A 14,818-nucleotide genomic window follows, 5' to 3' on the forward strand; every position below is an offset into this window, starting at 1 on the left:
TGTGGATAGAGAAAACGTCAACACTTAAGGGTGTCATAAATTAAGTCCTCATCCGCTTAGTGCGTGGGCCAACGTCTTACAATTGCGACATCTGAAAATGCGAAGTTTCGACGCCCGCAGCGATTACCTCGGTTCCTTTATCTCTGGTTCTAGGAAGAGATAACAAAGTCACTTGAGAATGACTCGTAAACTATGTCCCCTCTCTTGCTAGTGTGTTAAAAATTTCGAATCTTTTTAGACAAATATAGATCAGATGTCAGGATGCGTTCATAATACGCTTATTATATATAAGGTTTACGAAATGACCATGCTTTACGGAGTACTTTACGGATTTCTTTAAAAACAAGCTACTCTTGAAGTGAAACAGATGTTCTTTATTTTTAGTAGTGCTGACCTAAAATAGAGGAAAGGATACTTTCTCTGCTGTCTGTTCTTTGTAGTACATCATAAAAGTCAATAGATGCAAGACTATTTATATTGTTGAAGAATTTCGGTTCTATCTCTATGAAAGCAAATAATTAACTTGAAGAAGTAAGCTACGTAATTAAATTGAAGAAATTTTTTTTCTTTTTTTTTTATTTGCGTTTAATTTACAATCAATTCTCGTAGAGAATTTTAAGTAAATTTATCTGGCGTGGTACTATAATATGATTAATAAGTGTTTATAGTATGTTTGATTCTACTTGAATCTAGTACTTAGGTCTAAGGTGTAATGCCTTTTTAGCCTGCGGAACTGTTCCGACGTGTCGAGTAGTTGAGTAATTAGAGGGTTTTGGTGGTTGTTAACTCTTGTGCTATGTCTATTGCTGAATTTGCATATTTAATTGAAGAAATGTGGAACTTTTTATGGATCAGCAATTAGCAACATTGTATTTCCTAAAACAACTTGAAGAACCGTCCTGACAATCGATATTATTATTAATATTTAAGATTGCCAACATTACTGTAGACCAGCGATTCTTAACTTGTGGTCCAGGAACCCGCGGGGGCCACGAAGTCCTCACACATATAGGTTATTATTGTATGCGTTATCCGAATAAAAAATATTTAGTACGCATATATATGTCGGGTTAACATTATGATTAGGGGCGTGTAACGAATCTTCATTTGGATTAGACATTGTTATTACGCAATAGAGAAGATATCTACTAGTACAAATATGATTATTACAGAATTTGACAAGTAACCGTGGTAATTAGATACTCGAAATACTAATGATAATGATCTTAGGTTCAATAACGAATCCGGGGTCAACGGGATAACGAATATACTTTCTTCCAAAATCTAAGTCGGACTCTTTGCTAAAAACGTGGAATATCCACTGATCGTAAAGACGTTGTTTTACTCGCTGATGAGATCACACGAGAATGTTCCTCTCCGTCACAGTGATGCAGAGGTATGTCTCAGGGCACGAGATTCGTCGAGAACAACCCTCGTTCAGAAAATGAGGGAAATGAACGTTGCTGTTAAATGGTTAATTTCTATGTTGGTGGTTAGAGAAAGATGCTGAGGAAAGCAGATTTCCCTTATCTTCCCGTAGCAGGTGATAGATCTAGAGACTGTTAGGATAAAGACTGTTTGTCCGTTTGAAGGACCTTACTTAACTAAATCTTAAGAAGAATAGGATCTGCGTATGGCGAGCAACGGGGGCAGAAACCATTGGAATGTTTACTGTCGAGTGCCACTACAACTGTTCTTTTTAAGCACAGCTATACAATTACTCTATACCTAGTGAATTACTCTATACGAAGTGACATAACGAATCGCTGAACGTAGCCACGGTCACGGAAAGAACGTGTACCTAACAGAGGTATGGAGTAATTAAATAGCTCTCCTTAAAAACGAAGACTGACCAATGGTCAACTCACATGAAGATTCGTTACACACTCCGAACTCTAACGATAACTCGACATCAGAAGTGAGATCAGTACTGAATATAATAATGCAAGGGCTTGTAACCCTCGTGCGCGAGATAGTCGAGCCGCTAATGCCTAAACCGAGTGCGGAACCTAGAAATTTAGTACTACCACGTTTTAATCCCGAAATCGTGAGCGCTGATCCAGCCGCATGGTGTGCAGCTGTTAATCTGCTTATGAAGAACAACTCTATACAAGACAGCGCGTTATTTACTGCCTTAATTCATGCCCTAGAGGATTCTGCAGCGCATTGTTTATGGAACTTTTCACTACGCGTTTTGGTGGCAAAGAAACAGCAACCTCGGCGCTAATGGAGATAACCAGGGAACGACCACTGAAAGACGAAACCCCGGGAGCTTATGGTATGCGTCTCAATTACCTTCTGAGAACGAGGTGGCAAAATTTAACGGTGGCCGAAATAATCATCAAATGCCACCACTCTTTATCTACTGAATTCACAAGATCAGCGCTTTAAATGACTAGCACTCACGAGCGACATCAAGACAGAGGACCAATTTCGAAGTGAAATGAGAGTTTTCTCTTACGAGAAGAATCCGACGTCTTCGTCAGAAAATCCATCGGAGGGCCCTGAGATTAAACGACGCAGGCCATCAGACGGAGGATGATACACGAAACCCAGAGGAAAACCGATCAGCCGCGTCATCGAAGGTGTCTTGCTTCAAATGCCACGAGGAGGGACATATCGCGTCTAATTGTCCGTTATTGCAGAAAAGAAACTATGATTCCAATAACGAGTCGTTTCCATTTTACTCCGATTCTGGAGCCGAGTGTTCACTAATTAAAGAATCCGTAGCCTTGAGATTTTTTTGGCAAAAGAACGACTGATACAATAGTAATGCGAAGAACTTCTCATTATCAATCTCAAATTTTGTCCATTGTATTAATGTGTTTACATTGCAGATAAATTTTCATGTCCTTGCTGATAGTTACTTACAATAGGATATCATGATTGATCGTGAAATTTTAAGTCAAGGTTTTGACGTAAGATTACACAAAATAGCCTCGCTGTGTGTAAAACAAAAATTATTTAATGTCCGTAATAAAACCGCTGAAACGAGAGCGATGTTAATAAAATTGACACTGATGTAATTCGTAACGATAAAAGTCGATTAATTTCTGTTCTCAAAAAAAAAAAAAAAAAAAAAAATTCAAAGATTCATTCATCACGGGTTTTCCACGTACTCGCGTAAATACGGGCCAGTTAAAAATATGGTTAATTGATCCTAACATCACCGTACAAAGAAGTCCTTATAGACTTAGCGAGGAAGAACGAAGAATAGTACGTGAGCGAATAAGCGAACTAATTGAAGCAAAAATCATAAGACCTAGTAATTCACCATTCGCGAACCCTATGTTACTCTTGAAGAATAGAGATGGTTCAGATAGATTATTATTATTATTATTATAGATTATTATTACTATTATTATTATTATTATTATTATTATTATTATTATTATAGATTAGATAGAAAAAAAAATTTCCGAGGGCTAAATAAAAATATGGTCGCTGACCGGTATTCTCTACCTTTTATTGCGGATCAAATCGCGAGATTGCAAAAAGCTAGATACTTTATTAGCCTGGACATGGCCAGCGGATTTCACCAAATCCCTATTCATTCTAATTCTACGGAATATACAGCATTTGTTACACTGATGGACAATACGAGAGTATAACGATGGCGTTTGGGTTGAAAAAAGCATCATCCGATTTTCAGGGGGCCATTCTTAAGGCCTTAGGCGACCTTGACTTATTCGTACGTTGTTGTTTATTGAAACGATGTTTTAATTATGGCCAACTCGATAGACCAAGCTTTAGCAATATTACACATTGTATTAAATACCCTCACAAACGCCGGATTTTCTTTCAATTTTTCTAAATGTTCTTTCCTAAAACCATCGGTGCTTTATCTTGGATACGTAATTGATAATGGAGAAGTCCGTCACAACTTAGATAAAATACATGCCGAATTACATCCTATACCTAAGGCCAGCATGCCTTGGCATACAGTTCACGTAGATATAACACGCAGGTTAAGTGTTAAAAGTGATTCGAAAGATAACCCGACAAATTTATTTATTTATAACGAATCTCTTCTCTCAAAAATTTAAAGATATTGAATAAAAAACAAGTTATGTAATTTTTAAATGGGAAAAGAAATCGTGAAACTTAATACAAAATACCTAGATAGACTACATAGGAATTCATCTAAATCTCCAGGTCACCGATCTCCTTGACAATAGTATAAAAATGTGAAGGTTCAGGACTTTTGAGACAAAAGGCACTAAACTCATCATCGTAATTAAAAAAAAATATTCAACGACCAAAAACACCCCAGGGCCAAACATATATTTAATTAAAAAGTATAGAAGAACATACTGCGAGTAGGTCTTGTCAAAAGCCTGTACCAACATATTTGCTTATAATTTCTTGTAATTAGAAGATTAATTGCAAATAATCTTTCGACATGAAAAAAGTTTCTACAATGAACGTAATAAAATAGTTAGAATAATTCGTTATTTGAAATAATTAAATAATGCCGGTTTAGATTTGGATTTAGTAATAAATGAAAAAATAGTTTGAAAGTATATTAAATTTTATTATACAGCGTGTCCCGCATAACGTGGTCAACCGATTAGAGATTGAATCTAGAATAGACTTTCTTGTCCGACACCTCGTTTTGAAAAAAATTAAGTTTGAAAAATACAGTTGTATTTTTAATTGTATTTTTAATTTAATTTTTAATCTAATTAAACAAGTGGAATCTAAATAGAAATTTATTTCATTCACTGAATATTGTAATAAATACTATTCTTTGGATATTTTTGTACATTGCGTGCATTTTTTTAAATGTTAAATTTTCTATAAATGCGGAAAAATCTACAGTCTACTAATTATTTTTATTTTTGTTTCAATAATTCGTACGAATTTTACAAACACAAATATAAGTTCCTGTCTCTTTTATGTTCTTACTTACTTATTGCACTTAATTAACAAGATCACTGATCACACTTTGTGTAATTTTTATAAAAATAATTGAAGTTTAGAAATATATTATTTAAAAAATACTTACTGCTATTTGATTAATATCAACACATAACCCCAGATATTGATAATGTTATCATTAATTGTTAATATTAAAACATATGTGCCAAAATAATGTGGATAACAAAATAACTTCACTCAAAACAAATGTTCATATTTATATATTTTATTTATTCATAACTTGTACAATTTCTGATAAAGAATGATTTATAAAATAAGTTATCCCGATAGTTTTAAATTTATATAATTTGCATACAAAGTATAGGTTAATAAAAACGCACATTTTTTAAATTGTGTTATTAAACTATTTGATACTTTATACCAGTTTATTACAAAAAGAAAAGGGAACAAATATTAACACATAATTCTAATCAATGTAATCAATAAAGGCCAAATTGCAGTTCAAACTCTTCGAATAATTTATTTTCTATACTTTCATTACATGTGTTACATGAAAGTAAGAATACAAATATCTTAATAATAATTAAAAAAAAAAAACATTTAAACCAAAATAAGGATCAGGGAAAGAATGAACTCATTTGATACTTTTAAAGGAAAATTTATTATCATAAAACTTGATGAAAAACCCTTTCATGACCAATTATTAGTTTTGAATAACAATTTGTTCCTGTCATTCTTGAATGTAATAATCCTTAAGCCACCATAAAGCTTCAGAAAAAATTTGATTAAACCAAGGATAATCGCAGAATGAGTAAGAAAAACTGAACATTGTTACGAACGATTAAAGAAGAATAAAATAATACCTTAATTAAGATGTTTACTCTTTTTTAGAAGCCACAGCCTGTTTGGCCTGATGAGCTTGCAATACAGCTACGGCCTCTTCAACCTTGGCTTTCAGTGATTCATTATGCTCCAACATGTGCAGGAGCTCTGAGTTGTCGATCTCCAACAACATTCCAGTGATCTTTCCAGTAAGTTGCGGATACATACATTGAATCAATGGGAAGAGACGCTCTCCCAACATTTGTTTCTGCTCTTGCGGTGGAGCAGCTGCCAACATTGAGGCAGTTAGTGGTTCTTGGCCTTGAATATGAACAGCTTGCTGAACAGGAGTAGGAGCAGGAATTGTCATTGTTTGTGGAGGATTACGCATGTTTGAAGTGTATTTGTAATTTGACGGACGGCTTTGAGCTGTAACTCCCACTGCTGGACCAGCCATGGAACGATTTTGCATATTTGCACCACCAACCGTTTGTTGACCTAAAAGAACAAATAAAATAAGTTGAAGTTTTTACAATTGAAATTTCGAAAATAAATTTTGTAAAAATTGAACCTTCGTTACCTGTGATAGGTCGAGCAGACAAAGTACTTCGCATAGCACCAGGTTGTGCAGTAGGAGCACGCGGTGCAGCCCTAAATGGACCTTGCATCGTAGCGAAACCTGAACTTCCAGTTTGTGCATTGGGTCGTACTTGATTAGGTTGCGCTGGCCAACGAGGAGTTGTACGAATTTGGGCCATCTGTGCAGGTCCATAGAATCTCTGCGGCTGTGGAATAGTGGGAACGAAATAATTTCCGGCGCCACCAGGCTGAAAAATTTGACCCATTTGCTGCATTCGCATGTTTGCTAAACGTTGCATGTATTGAGAAGCAAGATGTGCTTTACGATCTTCTTTACGCTGAGCTAGAGCAACATATAATGGTTTAGTAACTATTATGCGACCGTTCATCTCTGTTACAGCTTTCGTAGCTTCTTCAGGAGCAGAAAAACAGACAAATCCAAAGCCTTTGCTGCGTCCTTCTTCCATCATAACTTTAGCAGAGGTAATTGTTCCAAATGGTGCAAATTCTTTGCGCAACCGCTCGTCATCTATACTATCGTCCAAATTCTTTACATATAGATTTACACCTTGATAACGATTTAAACGTTCTAATTTCAATTGTTCGAACTTTCTCTTAAGTTCTTGCTGACGCTCTGCCTTCTTTTGCGCCCGTCCGACGTACATACACTTTCCTTCAGCGACCTCTTTTCCATTTAATTCTAGTACAGCTTGTTCAGCTGCATCAGGATCCTCGAAAGCAACAAAACCGAAACCTCGAGATTTTCCGTCATCTTTAATCATTACTTTATGACTGGTGATGGTCCCATATTTTTCAAACATTTCTTTAAGTTTATCGTCTGTCATATCTTCCCCAAAATTCTTTACATAAACGTTGGTGAAAAGTTTAGCTTTCTCTCCTAATTCCTTTTCGCGTTCTTTACGGGGTATAAATTTACCAACATATACCTGCACATTAAAAAGATGCTATGAAGATTATTATAAAAAGGATTAAATAAGTAAAGAATAATAAGAAAAATATTACCTTTTTTCCATTAAGCAACATGCCATTAACTCTATCGATGGATTTATTTGCTGCTTCCTCAGTTTCAAAATGCACAAAACCATAACCTTTAGAAACGCCAGATTCATCTTGAGCTACTTTGCAACTAAGTATATTACCGAAAGCAGAGAACGTATCATACATTGCTTTATTGTCTATGTTTTTATCTAAATTTTTAATAAAGACATTTCCAACACCAGATTTTCGAAGAGAAGGATCACGCTGAGACCACATGATACGAATTGGCCGCCCCTTTATCATGTCAAAGTTCATGGTATCAAGAGCACGCTCCGCTAAAATGAGCAAAAACTTATTTATTTGCTACTATTATTAAAAATCTACATTAAATTCCGTAATAATAATCAAATTGTTGTTTTTTTTAATTATATAATTGTGAACTGAAAATTTTTAAAAATGTCTAATCATTTCGTAAAAAACTCCAAACGATCTACATATTACATATACCAACAATTCATAAAGTATCCCAATAATGCAAACATATTAAAAAATTAAGGTACAAAATGAATAATTACGTTATCATTTTAATTTTTATTTAAATTACGATCGTAGATATATACATAATAAATGTCACATATTAAAACCTATTATTATTAGGACTAGCAAATTTGTATCAAAATATCCGATATTCCAAAATCTTTCCTCAAAACGAAAAAAAAGTATTAGAAAAAATAAGGCATGACTCAATCCAATCAACTGCTACTACTTTGTTCGAAGTAGGTTTCAATATGGTGGCATCGTATGATTCGAAACACGTGTCAAGCACGGACAAATGATGTAATAAAGGATGATGTATCTTGAAAAAATGTAGGATATCCGAGTAAAAGAAAAATATTGAAATGAATAAATATGATCATACTCACCATCAGCAGGCTGCTGGAAGTTAACATAAGCATAACCGAGCGAACGTCGGGTAATCATATCACGACAGACGCGTATCGAGAGTACGGGCCCAGCCGATGAAAACTTCTCAAAAAGCATTGCCTCGGTGATATCACTATGCAAGTCACCCACGTAAAGTGAGGCCATAGGATAATTTGGAGCTCCTGGATTCATTATAATATTATTCCCTCGTCGTGCAGCTGCTTAAGTTGAAAAATTTCTCTGGTTTTTGGTATCTCTCGTTCCTTCAATATGGCTTGCGCTCTTCCGACCACGTTGTTCTTCGTAACGCAATTGATTACTATTTTTTTCCACACTTTACTTACGTTTCGCGGTTTTCAGCTACGGTTTTTCGATTTTTTTGTGTATATTTTTGTAATTTTTATATTTTTTTTGGGTTTTTTTTTTATAGAAGAGTTATTTCACGAATGGAGGTGGGTTGTGTGACCTATTTTGTAGAAAAAGGAGACACAACCACACGTGAACACAACTCTACTCTTTATGAGGAAGAGGCGCTGGAAGTAGTTCCGTTCACGATTATATAGTAACCATTCAACGCATTTACACGCTGGTAAAAGTAGTCCCTTTCGCAAATTGTACTGCCATCTACATTCAAATCTAGTTTATTTTCAATGTTCCTAGTACGATCAAAGACAAGTCTGGAATAGTCTAGACACAGCAGTCATATAAATCGTTTATGTTTGTATGACTGCAAGCCTGGACCTGGGCAAGTAGATCATATAATTTACTATATAATTTATATGATTTATATAAGTAGTTTATAGTACTATGGATGAAAGCATCCACCGAGTGAAGCCAAAAAATTAATATGGCGTCAGTTTCAGAAAGCGTTTCGCTCGATATGTTTTCAATACCTATGTATATGTATATGTCACACATGCGCGAAGCGATTTCTGAAACCGTCGCCATGTTAACTTTTTCGGCTTCACTTGATAGATGCTTTCCCCTAGCAAAAATCGCGTGTACATAACTATGGTCATATGAACAAGACTGGACACTCCTATACCAAAAGTACAATTGTTGTATACAACCGTGACGATTGTCATATAAGCAGGACTGAACACTTTTATACTGAAAACATTAAAAAAACCCCACTAACTCTTTTGAGTTCATAAAAATCAAGATGGAGGCTAAGAAAAGGTCTTATTCTGCGCATGCGTGACACGTACAGAGATACTATAAATGTCTCAAGCAGAGATAGACATTCTACTGGTCTCTGTCTGTCTCACAGAATTATATTTTTCCTAGTCCTTTATGTTGATTTTGTTCGACTCAAAAGACGGACGGTTTTCCCTAGCAAGTGTCGACCTGTTTAAACGATTGTACCCATATCTGTCTTATACCACATAAATAAAATATATTTTCTTACTTTTATAAAGGAAATAAATTATTATCATAATATATATAAAATTTCTTATACAAAAATATCAATTTTTAACGTTCTTTAAAACGTCCAAATGTACCAAATTTTACATTTTATTTTAAATACATATATATCTCTGAATGATGATAAATAAATTGATATTTTATACAGCTCACAACTATACGTTTATTTATATTATAATTTTCCTAAAATATGGTAATTTATACAATTGCACAAGCATAAGATAACTTGTATACTACATTAAAAGTACTTAAGATAATTCATTGAGATGATATACTGATGCTGAGTAACTATACACTATACACTTTGGTAGTGAGAGTAAGCACGAACGTTAGCAGTTGCAAACTGCAAGTGTGAACAATTTAGCACTAAATACGTAAGAAGTTTAATATGGCTAGTCTGGTTAGATACATAATACGAAAATATCGTGAGTAAATTTATAATTTATAAAATTTTGTATATTAGAAAAGTGTTATACTCTTATATAATTGTATATCTATATGTATGTCGTGTTTTATAGCAAACATACAAAAGTGGGCATATAATTCTAGTGGATTTAATAAGTATGGTATGAAATATTCATATGTTATATTTTTATGTATGTATTACTTGTATTATATATATTCGTGTAATAATTATTATATGAATATATCTTTCAGATGAGATATTTTATTACTTTATAATATGAAATGTGTAATGCTACTTTAAATAATTTAATAGAATTTACATAAAAGTGTACATTCTAAATGTTTAATTTTATATAAATTTAGGTTTATATAAAGATGACCTTTTGTGGGAGGATGAAGATGTATTAGAAGCATTACGGCGACTACCACCTCATTTAGTAGAAGAACGTAATTTCCGAATTATCAGAGCCACACAGTTAGATGTTGAACATAAGATTTTACCAAAAGAACAATGGACTAAATGGGAAGAGGTAACTTAATATTAATGGTTCAAAGAATCTATTTACATGTTAAATATTTTTGTGATTATTTTGTATTTGGAACAATTATTTTGTTACGAAATAGGATGTAGAATACCTTACACCCTATGTAGAGGAAGTAAGAAGAGAACAAGCAGAGAGAGCAAAATGGGATGCAGAGTAAATTATAATAATGTAGTAATAAATATATTCATCTTACACTTAAATTGTAATTTCAAGATATTGGTTTGTGTATATAACATGCAGATATTAAATAAACTATCTTTAGCCACTTAAATTCTATTGTTTCAAATATAGTTATTAACATGTGAGAAATGTTACATAATTGATAGTATTTTTTTATATGTTATATATGTTTCATTGTTAAATATTAAAGTAAATAAATTAATCTATATATATGATCCATTTAAAAAATTTTTCTTTAATTATTTTTCATTTATATTTTCATATCGTACAAATGTAAAATTAGTTACTAAATTAAAAATTATTCAACTAAAACAAGTGTAAAATTAGTAATTTGAAATATTAGGATAATGGAAGTCATTGAAATATTAACAGTTAAAAGAAATTAATATATCAGGATTAACGTTTAAAATTAATGAAGATTTAGGTGGATGACTATTTTGTTTAATAATATATTTAAGAGGAAATGATTATTGCTAGTAATGCCTGCATTAATTGGAACTCATCTAACGCCCTTTATGCAATGACTTATTCATCATTCCCCCACGAATCTATGCCGCATAGTTAGTGCGTAATACATAAATTGTTAATGAGCGTGATGACATTAAAGAGAAGCCTTCACGGGCTTGTAAATGTGAGGATAGAATCAATTTTTTTATCGATTTATATATAAAAGACGACAGAATTGCGATGCAGTAAATAATTTTCGCATTATACTTATATGAGTTTCGCGGGCAAATGGCGGATCAATATTTCACCCCCACGCGGATCTGAGCGGCATCCCCAATTACCAAAGATTTATACAAAGTAATTTAAGTTTCGTGAGTAAAAAAATCTATTTCCGTTTCTTCTTTTTTTTCTTAGCAAATTGTCAAGTAATTTTTTTCTGTTTTCATTACATACGATGCATATCTTTTACACAATTCTTAAAAGGAAAGCTTTAAAGTGAAAACCACACGGATCATATAAGGGATGATACAAAGAATGGTAATTGGAAATCACAACTTAGAAAATTGTTATATACAAATTTAATATAACGCACGATCGAAAATTTCGCTTATTCCAACTATTTACTCTCTTTTTCTTTCATGAACTTAATAGTGTTCGTAACTAGTGTTCCTAAAAGTAGTACGTAGTCTTCGAATTTTCGTTGCATTTCGTACACATACCCTTTTTGTAACGAGATAACAAGTTTTTGCATTTTCTATTGTACACGCATGGAGAGAAACAATAATATCTGTTTAAGTCAGTTCTATTAGGATTGTGAATTCTAATCGAGATATTAAGTGCTGTTATATGAAAAGTGAAAGAGTAACGCCACCCCTTCAAAGTCGAGCGTGAGAAAATTGACGAAACGTTATACTACAATAATTAAATTCGCTTTGTGGATGTGAAGTACCTCGTTGTTTAAAATTCATTTTAGGATAATTATAATGTGTGAACGAAGGTAATAAAATAAATTAGTTGCATTGCTTTTAAGAATTTTTATATGTTAATGTAGGAAATTTAAGACGTATATGAATATTATGTCAAATATGTTTCGGTTAATTACAGATGCCGGATGAACAGCGATCAGTGTGTTTTCAAGGAAGGAAAACGCTGATAATGAATCCCTATAAAATTGATCACAATATTTTATACTTAATACAAAGTAAAAAATTTAAGAAGTTTACACAATAACTCTTTTGATGCTGTTAAAAGCATTCTAATTATACATTGTTGTATGAAGAAAAAACAATGCTATATATATCAGGTGCTGCGCCAAAATACTACCTCTGCTATGTGTACAAAGTTATAAAATTGATTGTTTTAAAAGCAAAATAAAATTATTAAATATATATATATACATATATATATGTATGTATATACATCTACACATGTATAGGAATTTAAATATAAATGGAGAAATATATTCTGAAACTATAAGTATTTATGTGTAAATGCATAACAGATAAAACTGGAAGCTCTTCCTTGATCCATGTTCTCTTATTCAACAATGTATTATCTACAAATAATATGACAGGAGAACATTCTAACACGATGATCTACTGACAAATGTATAGAAGTAAAAATATCTATATATCAATAGCTCAAAGGAAATAGTCATTAAGTAATTAAAAATGAGTATACCATATGATGAGAATTTGATATGGATAGTAGTGGTTGGATTCATAGTGGCCTTTATTTTGGCATTTGGAATCGGAGCTAATGATGTTGCAAATAGTTTTGGAACAAGTGTTGGTGCAGGAGTACTTACAATATTCCAAGCTTGCATTTTGGCAACAATCTTTGAAATTGCTGGAGCTGTACTCATTGGCTATAAAGTATTTTCAAAATTTATATATTTTACAAACTCTGTCTTACATTATTTTGTTTAAAATATATTAATTGATGCTTACTTTAGGTTTCTGATACTATGAGGAAAGGTATATTAAATGTGACATTATATGAAGGCCATGAAAAAGAATTAATGGTAGGAGCATTATCTAGTTTAGCTGGATCTGGTATCTGGTTAATACTAGCAACAGCATTGCGATTACCTATTTCTGGAACACATTCCATTGTTGGTGCTACAGTTGGTTTCTCACTTGTGTGTAAAGGTACTGCAGGGGTTAGTAAAATCATTATATTAGTTTAAAAATAAATAAACAATACTCCAGGATGTAATAAGCATATTTATAGGTCAAGTGGGTAGCTCTTGCAAACATAGCAGCATCTTGGTTTGCAAGCCCTGTACTTAGCGGAATTGTATCAGGTGCTATATTTTGGGTTCTAAGAAAATCAGTACTTCAATCTAGTAAGCCTTTAGAACAAGGTCTTTATATTCTCCCATTAGCATATGGACTTACTATTGCTATTAATGTTATATCAGTTGCACATGATGGACCTAAACGTAAATAAATATTGTATTTGTGTTGCAATGATTGATCTTGTTTTATATCAGCGAAAATTGATGTCATTTCATTAATGTCTGTTTTAGTTTTGATGTTAGATCGAGTGCCATGGTGGGGTAGTGTACTTGCTGCATTAGGTTGTGGCTTATTTTCAGCTGCAATTGTTTATTTATTCGTTGTACCATGGCAAAGGAAAAGGATATTACTTTCATTAAGTAGCAACAAAAAAACAACAACTAAGTTTGGTACCTGTGATAAAAAAGAAACAACAGCATTATCTGTTATTTCTGAAGCTCCAAGTAGTAGTAATAGCAATGGTAATGCAAAAGAAGCAGCACCAAAATTACGTGGCAATAGCAGTGCCAGCCCTCTTTTAATGGTAGCAGGATCAGATATTGAAGGAACTCAAACTGAAATTGAAAGAAAAAACGAAGAACCACCAGAAGTATCTCAACTCTTTGCTTTTTTGCAAGTATTAACTGCAGCATTTGGCAGTTTTGCTCATGGTGGTAATGATGTCAGTAATGCAATTGGTCCACTTATTGCACTCTGGGCTGTGTATGCAGAGGGATCAGCTAAGCAAGAAGCAGAAACCCCACTGCTTATATTACTTTATGGTGGTTTAGGAATATCGACTGGTCTTTGGGTATGGGGACGTAGAGTAATACAAACTTTAGGACAAGATTTAGCACGGATTACACCAACTACTGGATTTACTATAGAGGTATACACATTTTAGAAATAAAAAATTATAATATCTAAGAAAAAAATAACGTTTATTATAACATTTATCTCATAAATACATATTATTAAATATAAATTATAGGTAGGAGCAGCAGTAACAGTTTTGTTGGCAAGTAAGGCTGGTTTACCTGTGTCAACAACTCATTGTAAAGTGGGATCTGTTGTCTGTGTGGGATGGGCTTCGCGAGGTGGTGAGGGAGTTTCGTGGAAGTTATTTCGCAATATTGCATTTGCATGGTTAATTACGGTGCCAGTGGCTGGCTGCTTGTCTGCAGGATGTATGGCTATCTTTAAGGAAATAATTAGTTTGTGACTTTAATGCCAAGGCAACTAATCCATTTTAGTGAAAACCATCCAATGCTACTGTTGTCAATAATTTATGCAAAAATAAAGATCAAATATAAATTGACTTAGTTATTCTTT

General features: G+C 33.1%; 3 protein-coding genes across 7 annotated transcripts; 2 read left to right on the plus strand and 1 right to left on the minus strand.

The window, feature by feature from the left end:
* Positions 1–5,518: 5,518 nt before the first annotated feature.
* Positions 5,519–8,746, minus strand: Pabp (poly(A) binding protein). The gene is made up of 4 exons (XM_072002341.1): positions 8,205–8,746; positions 7,306–7,616; positions 6,284–7,229; positions 5,519–6,201 (listed from the first exon to the last, which is right to left on the minus strand). The coding sequence occupies exons 1-4, from the start codon at positions 8,395–8,397 to the stop codon at positions 5,759–5,761; spliced, it is 1,893 nt and encodes a 630-aa protein (XP_071858442.1). The 5' UTR covers positions 8,398–8,746; the 3' UTR covers positions 5,519–5,758.
* Positions 8,747–9,889: 1,143 nt separating this feature from the next.
* LOC139986767 (cytochrome b-c1 complex subunit 7) lies at positions 9,890–10,851 on the plus strand. The gene is made up of 4 exons (XM_072002349.1): positions 9,890–10,055; positions 10,149–10,196; positions 10,399–10,565; positions 10,660–10,851. Exons 1-4 carry the CDS (start codon positions 10,019–10,021, stop codon positions 10,735–10,737), a joined length of 330 nt encoding a protein of 109 aa, XP_071858450.1. The 5' UTR covers positions 9,890–10,018; the 3' UTR covers positions 10,738–10,851.
* Positions 10,852–11,114: 263 nt separating this feature from the next.
* Positions 11,115–14,804, plus strand: Napi-iii (Na[+]-dependent inorganic phosphate cotransporter type III). Of its 5 annotated transcripts, none has more exons than XM_072002346.1 (8): positions 11,115–11,578; positions 11,691–11,744; positions 12,004–12,204; positions 12,312–13,081; positions 13,162–13,368; positions 13,440–13,650; positions 13,738–14,375; positions 14,478–14,804. In XM_072002346.1, the coding sequence occupies exons 4-8, from the start codon at positions 12,878–12,880 to the stop codon at positions 14,706–14,708; spliced, it is 1,491 nt and encodes a 496-aa protein (XP_071858447.1). In that variant the 5' UTR covers positions 11,115–11,578; positions 11,691–11,744; positions 12,004–12,204; positions 12,312–12,877; the 3' UTR covers positions 14,709–14,804. The 5 variants fall into 5 exon arrangements, with proteins under 5 accessions (XP_071858447.1, XP_071858448.1, XP_071858446.1 ...); XM_072002347.1 differs by having other exon boundaries at positions 12,008–12,204; XM_072002345.1 differs by having other exon boundaries at positions 11,115–12,204; positions 12,312–12,510; positions 12,709–13,081.
* Positions 14,805–14,818: the final 14 nt, after the last annotated feature.

Source organism: Bombus fervidus, chromosome 4 (genome assembly GCF_041682495.2).
Source record: "Bombus fervidus isolate BK054 chromosome 4, iyBomFerv1, whole genome shotgun sequence".
NCBI classification, from domain to species: Eukaryota; Metazoa; Arthropoda; class Insecta; order Hymenoptera; family Apidae; genus Bombus; species Bombus fervidus.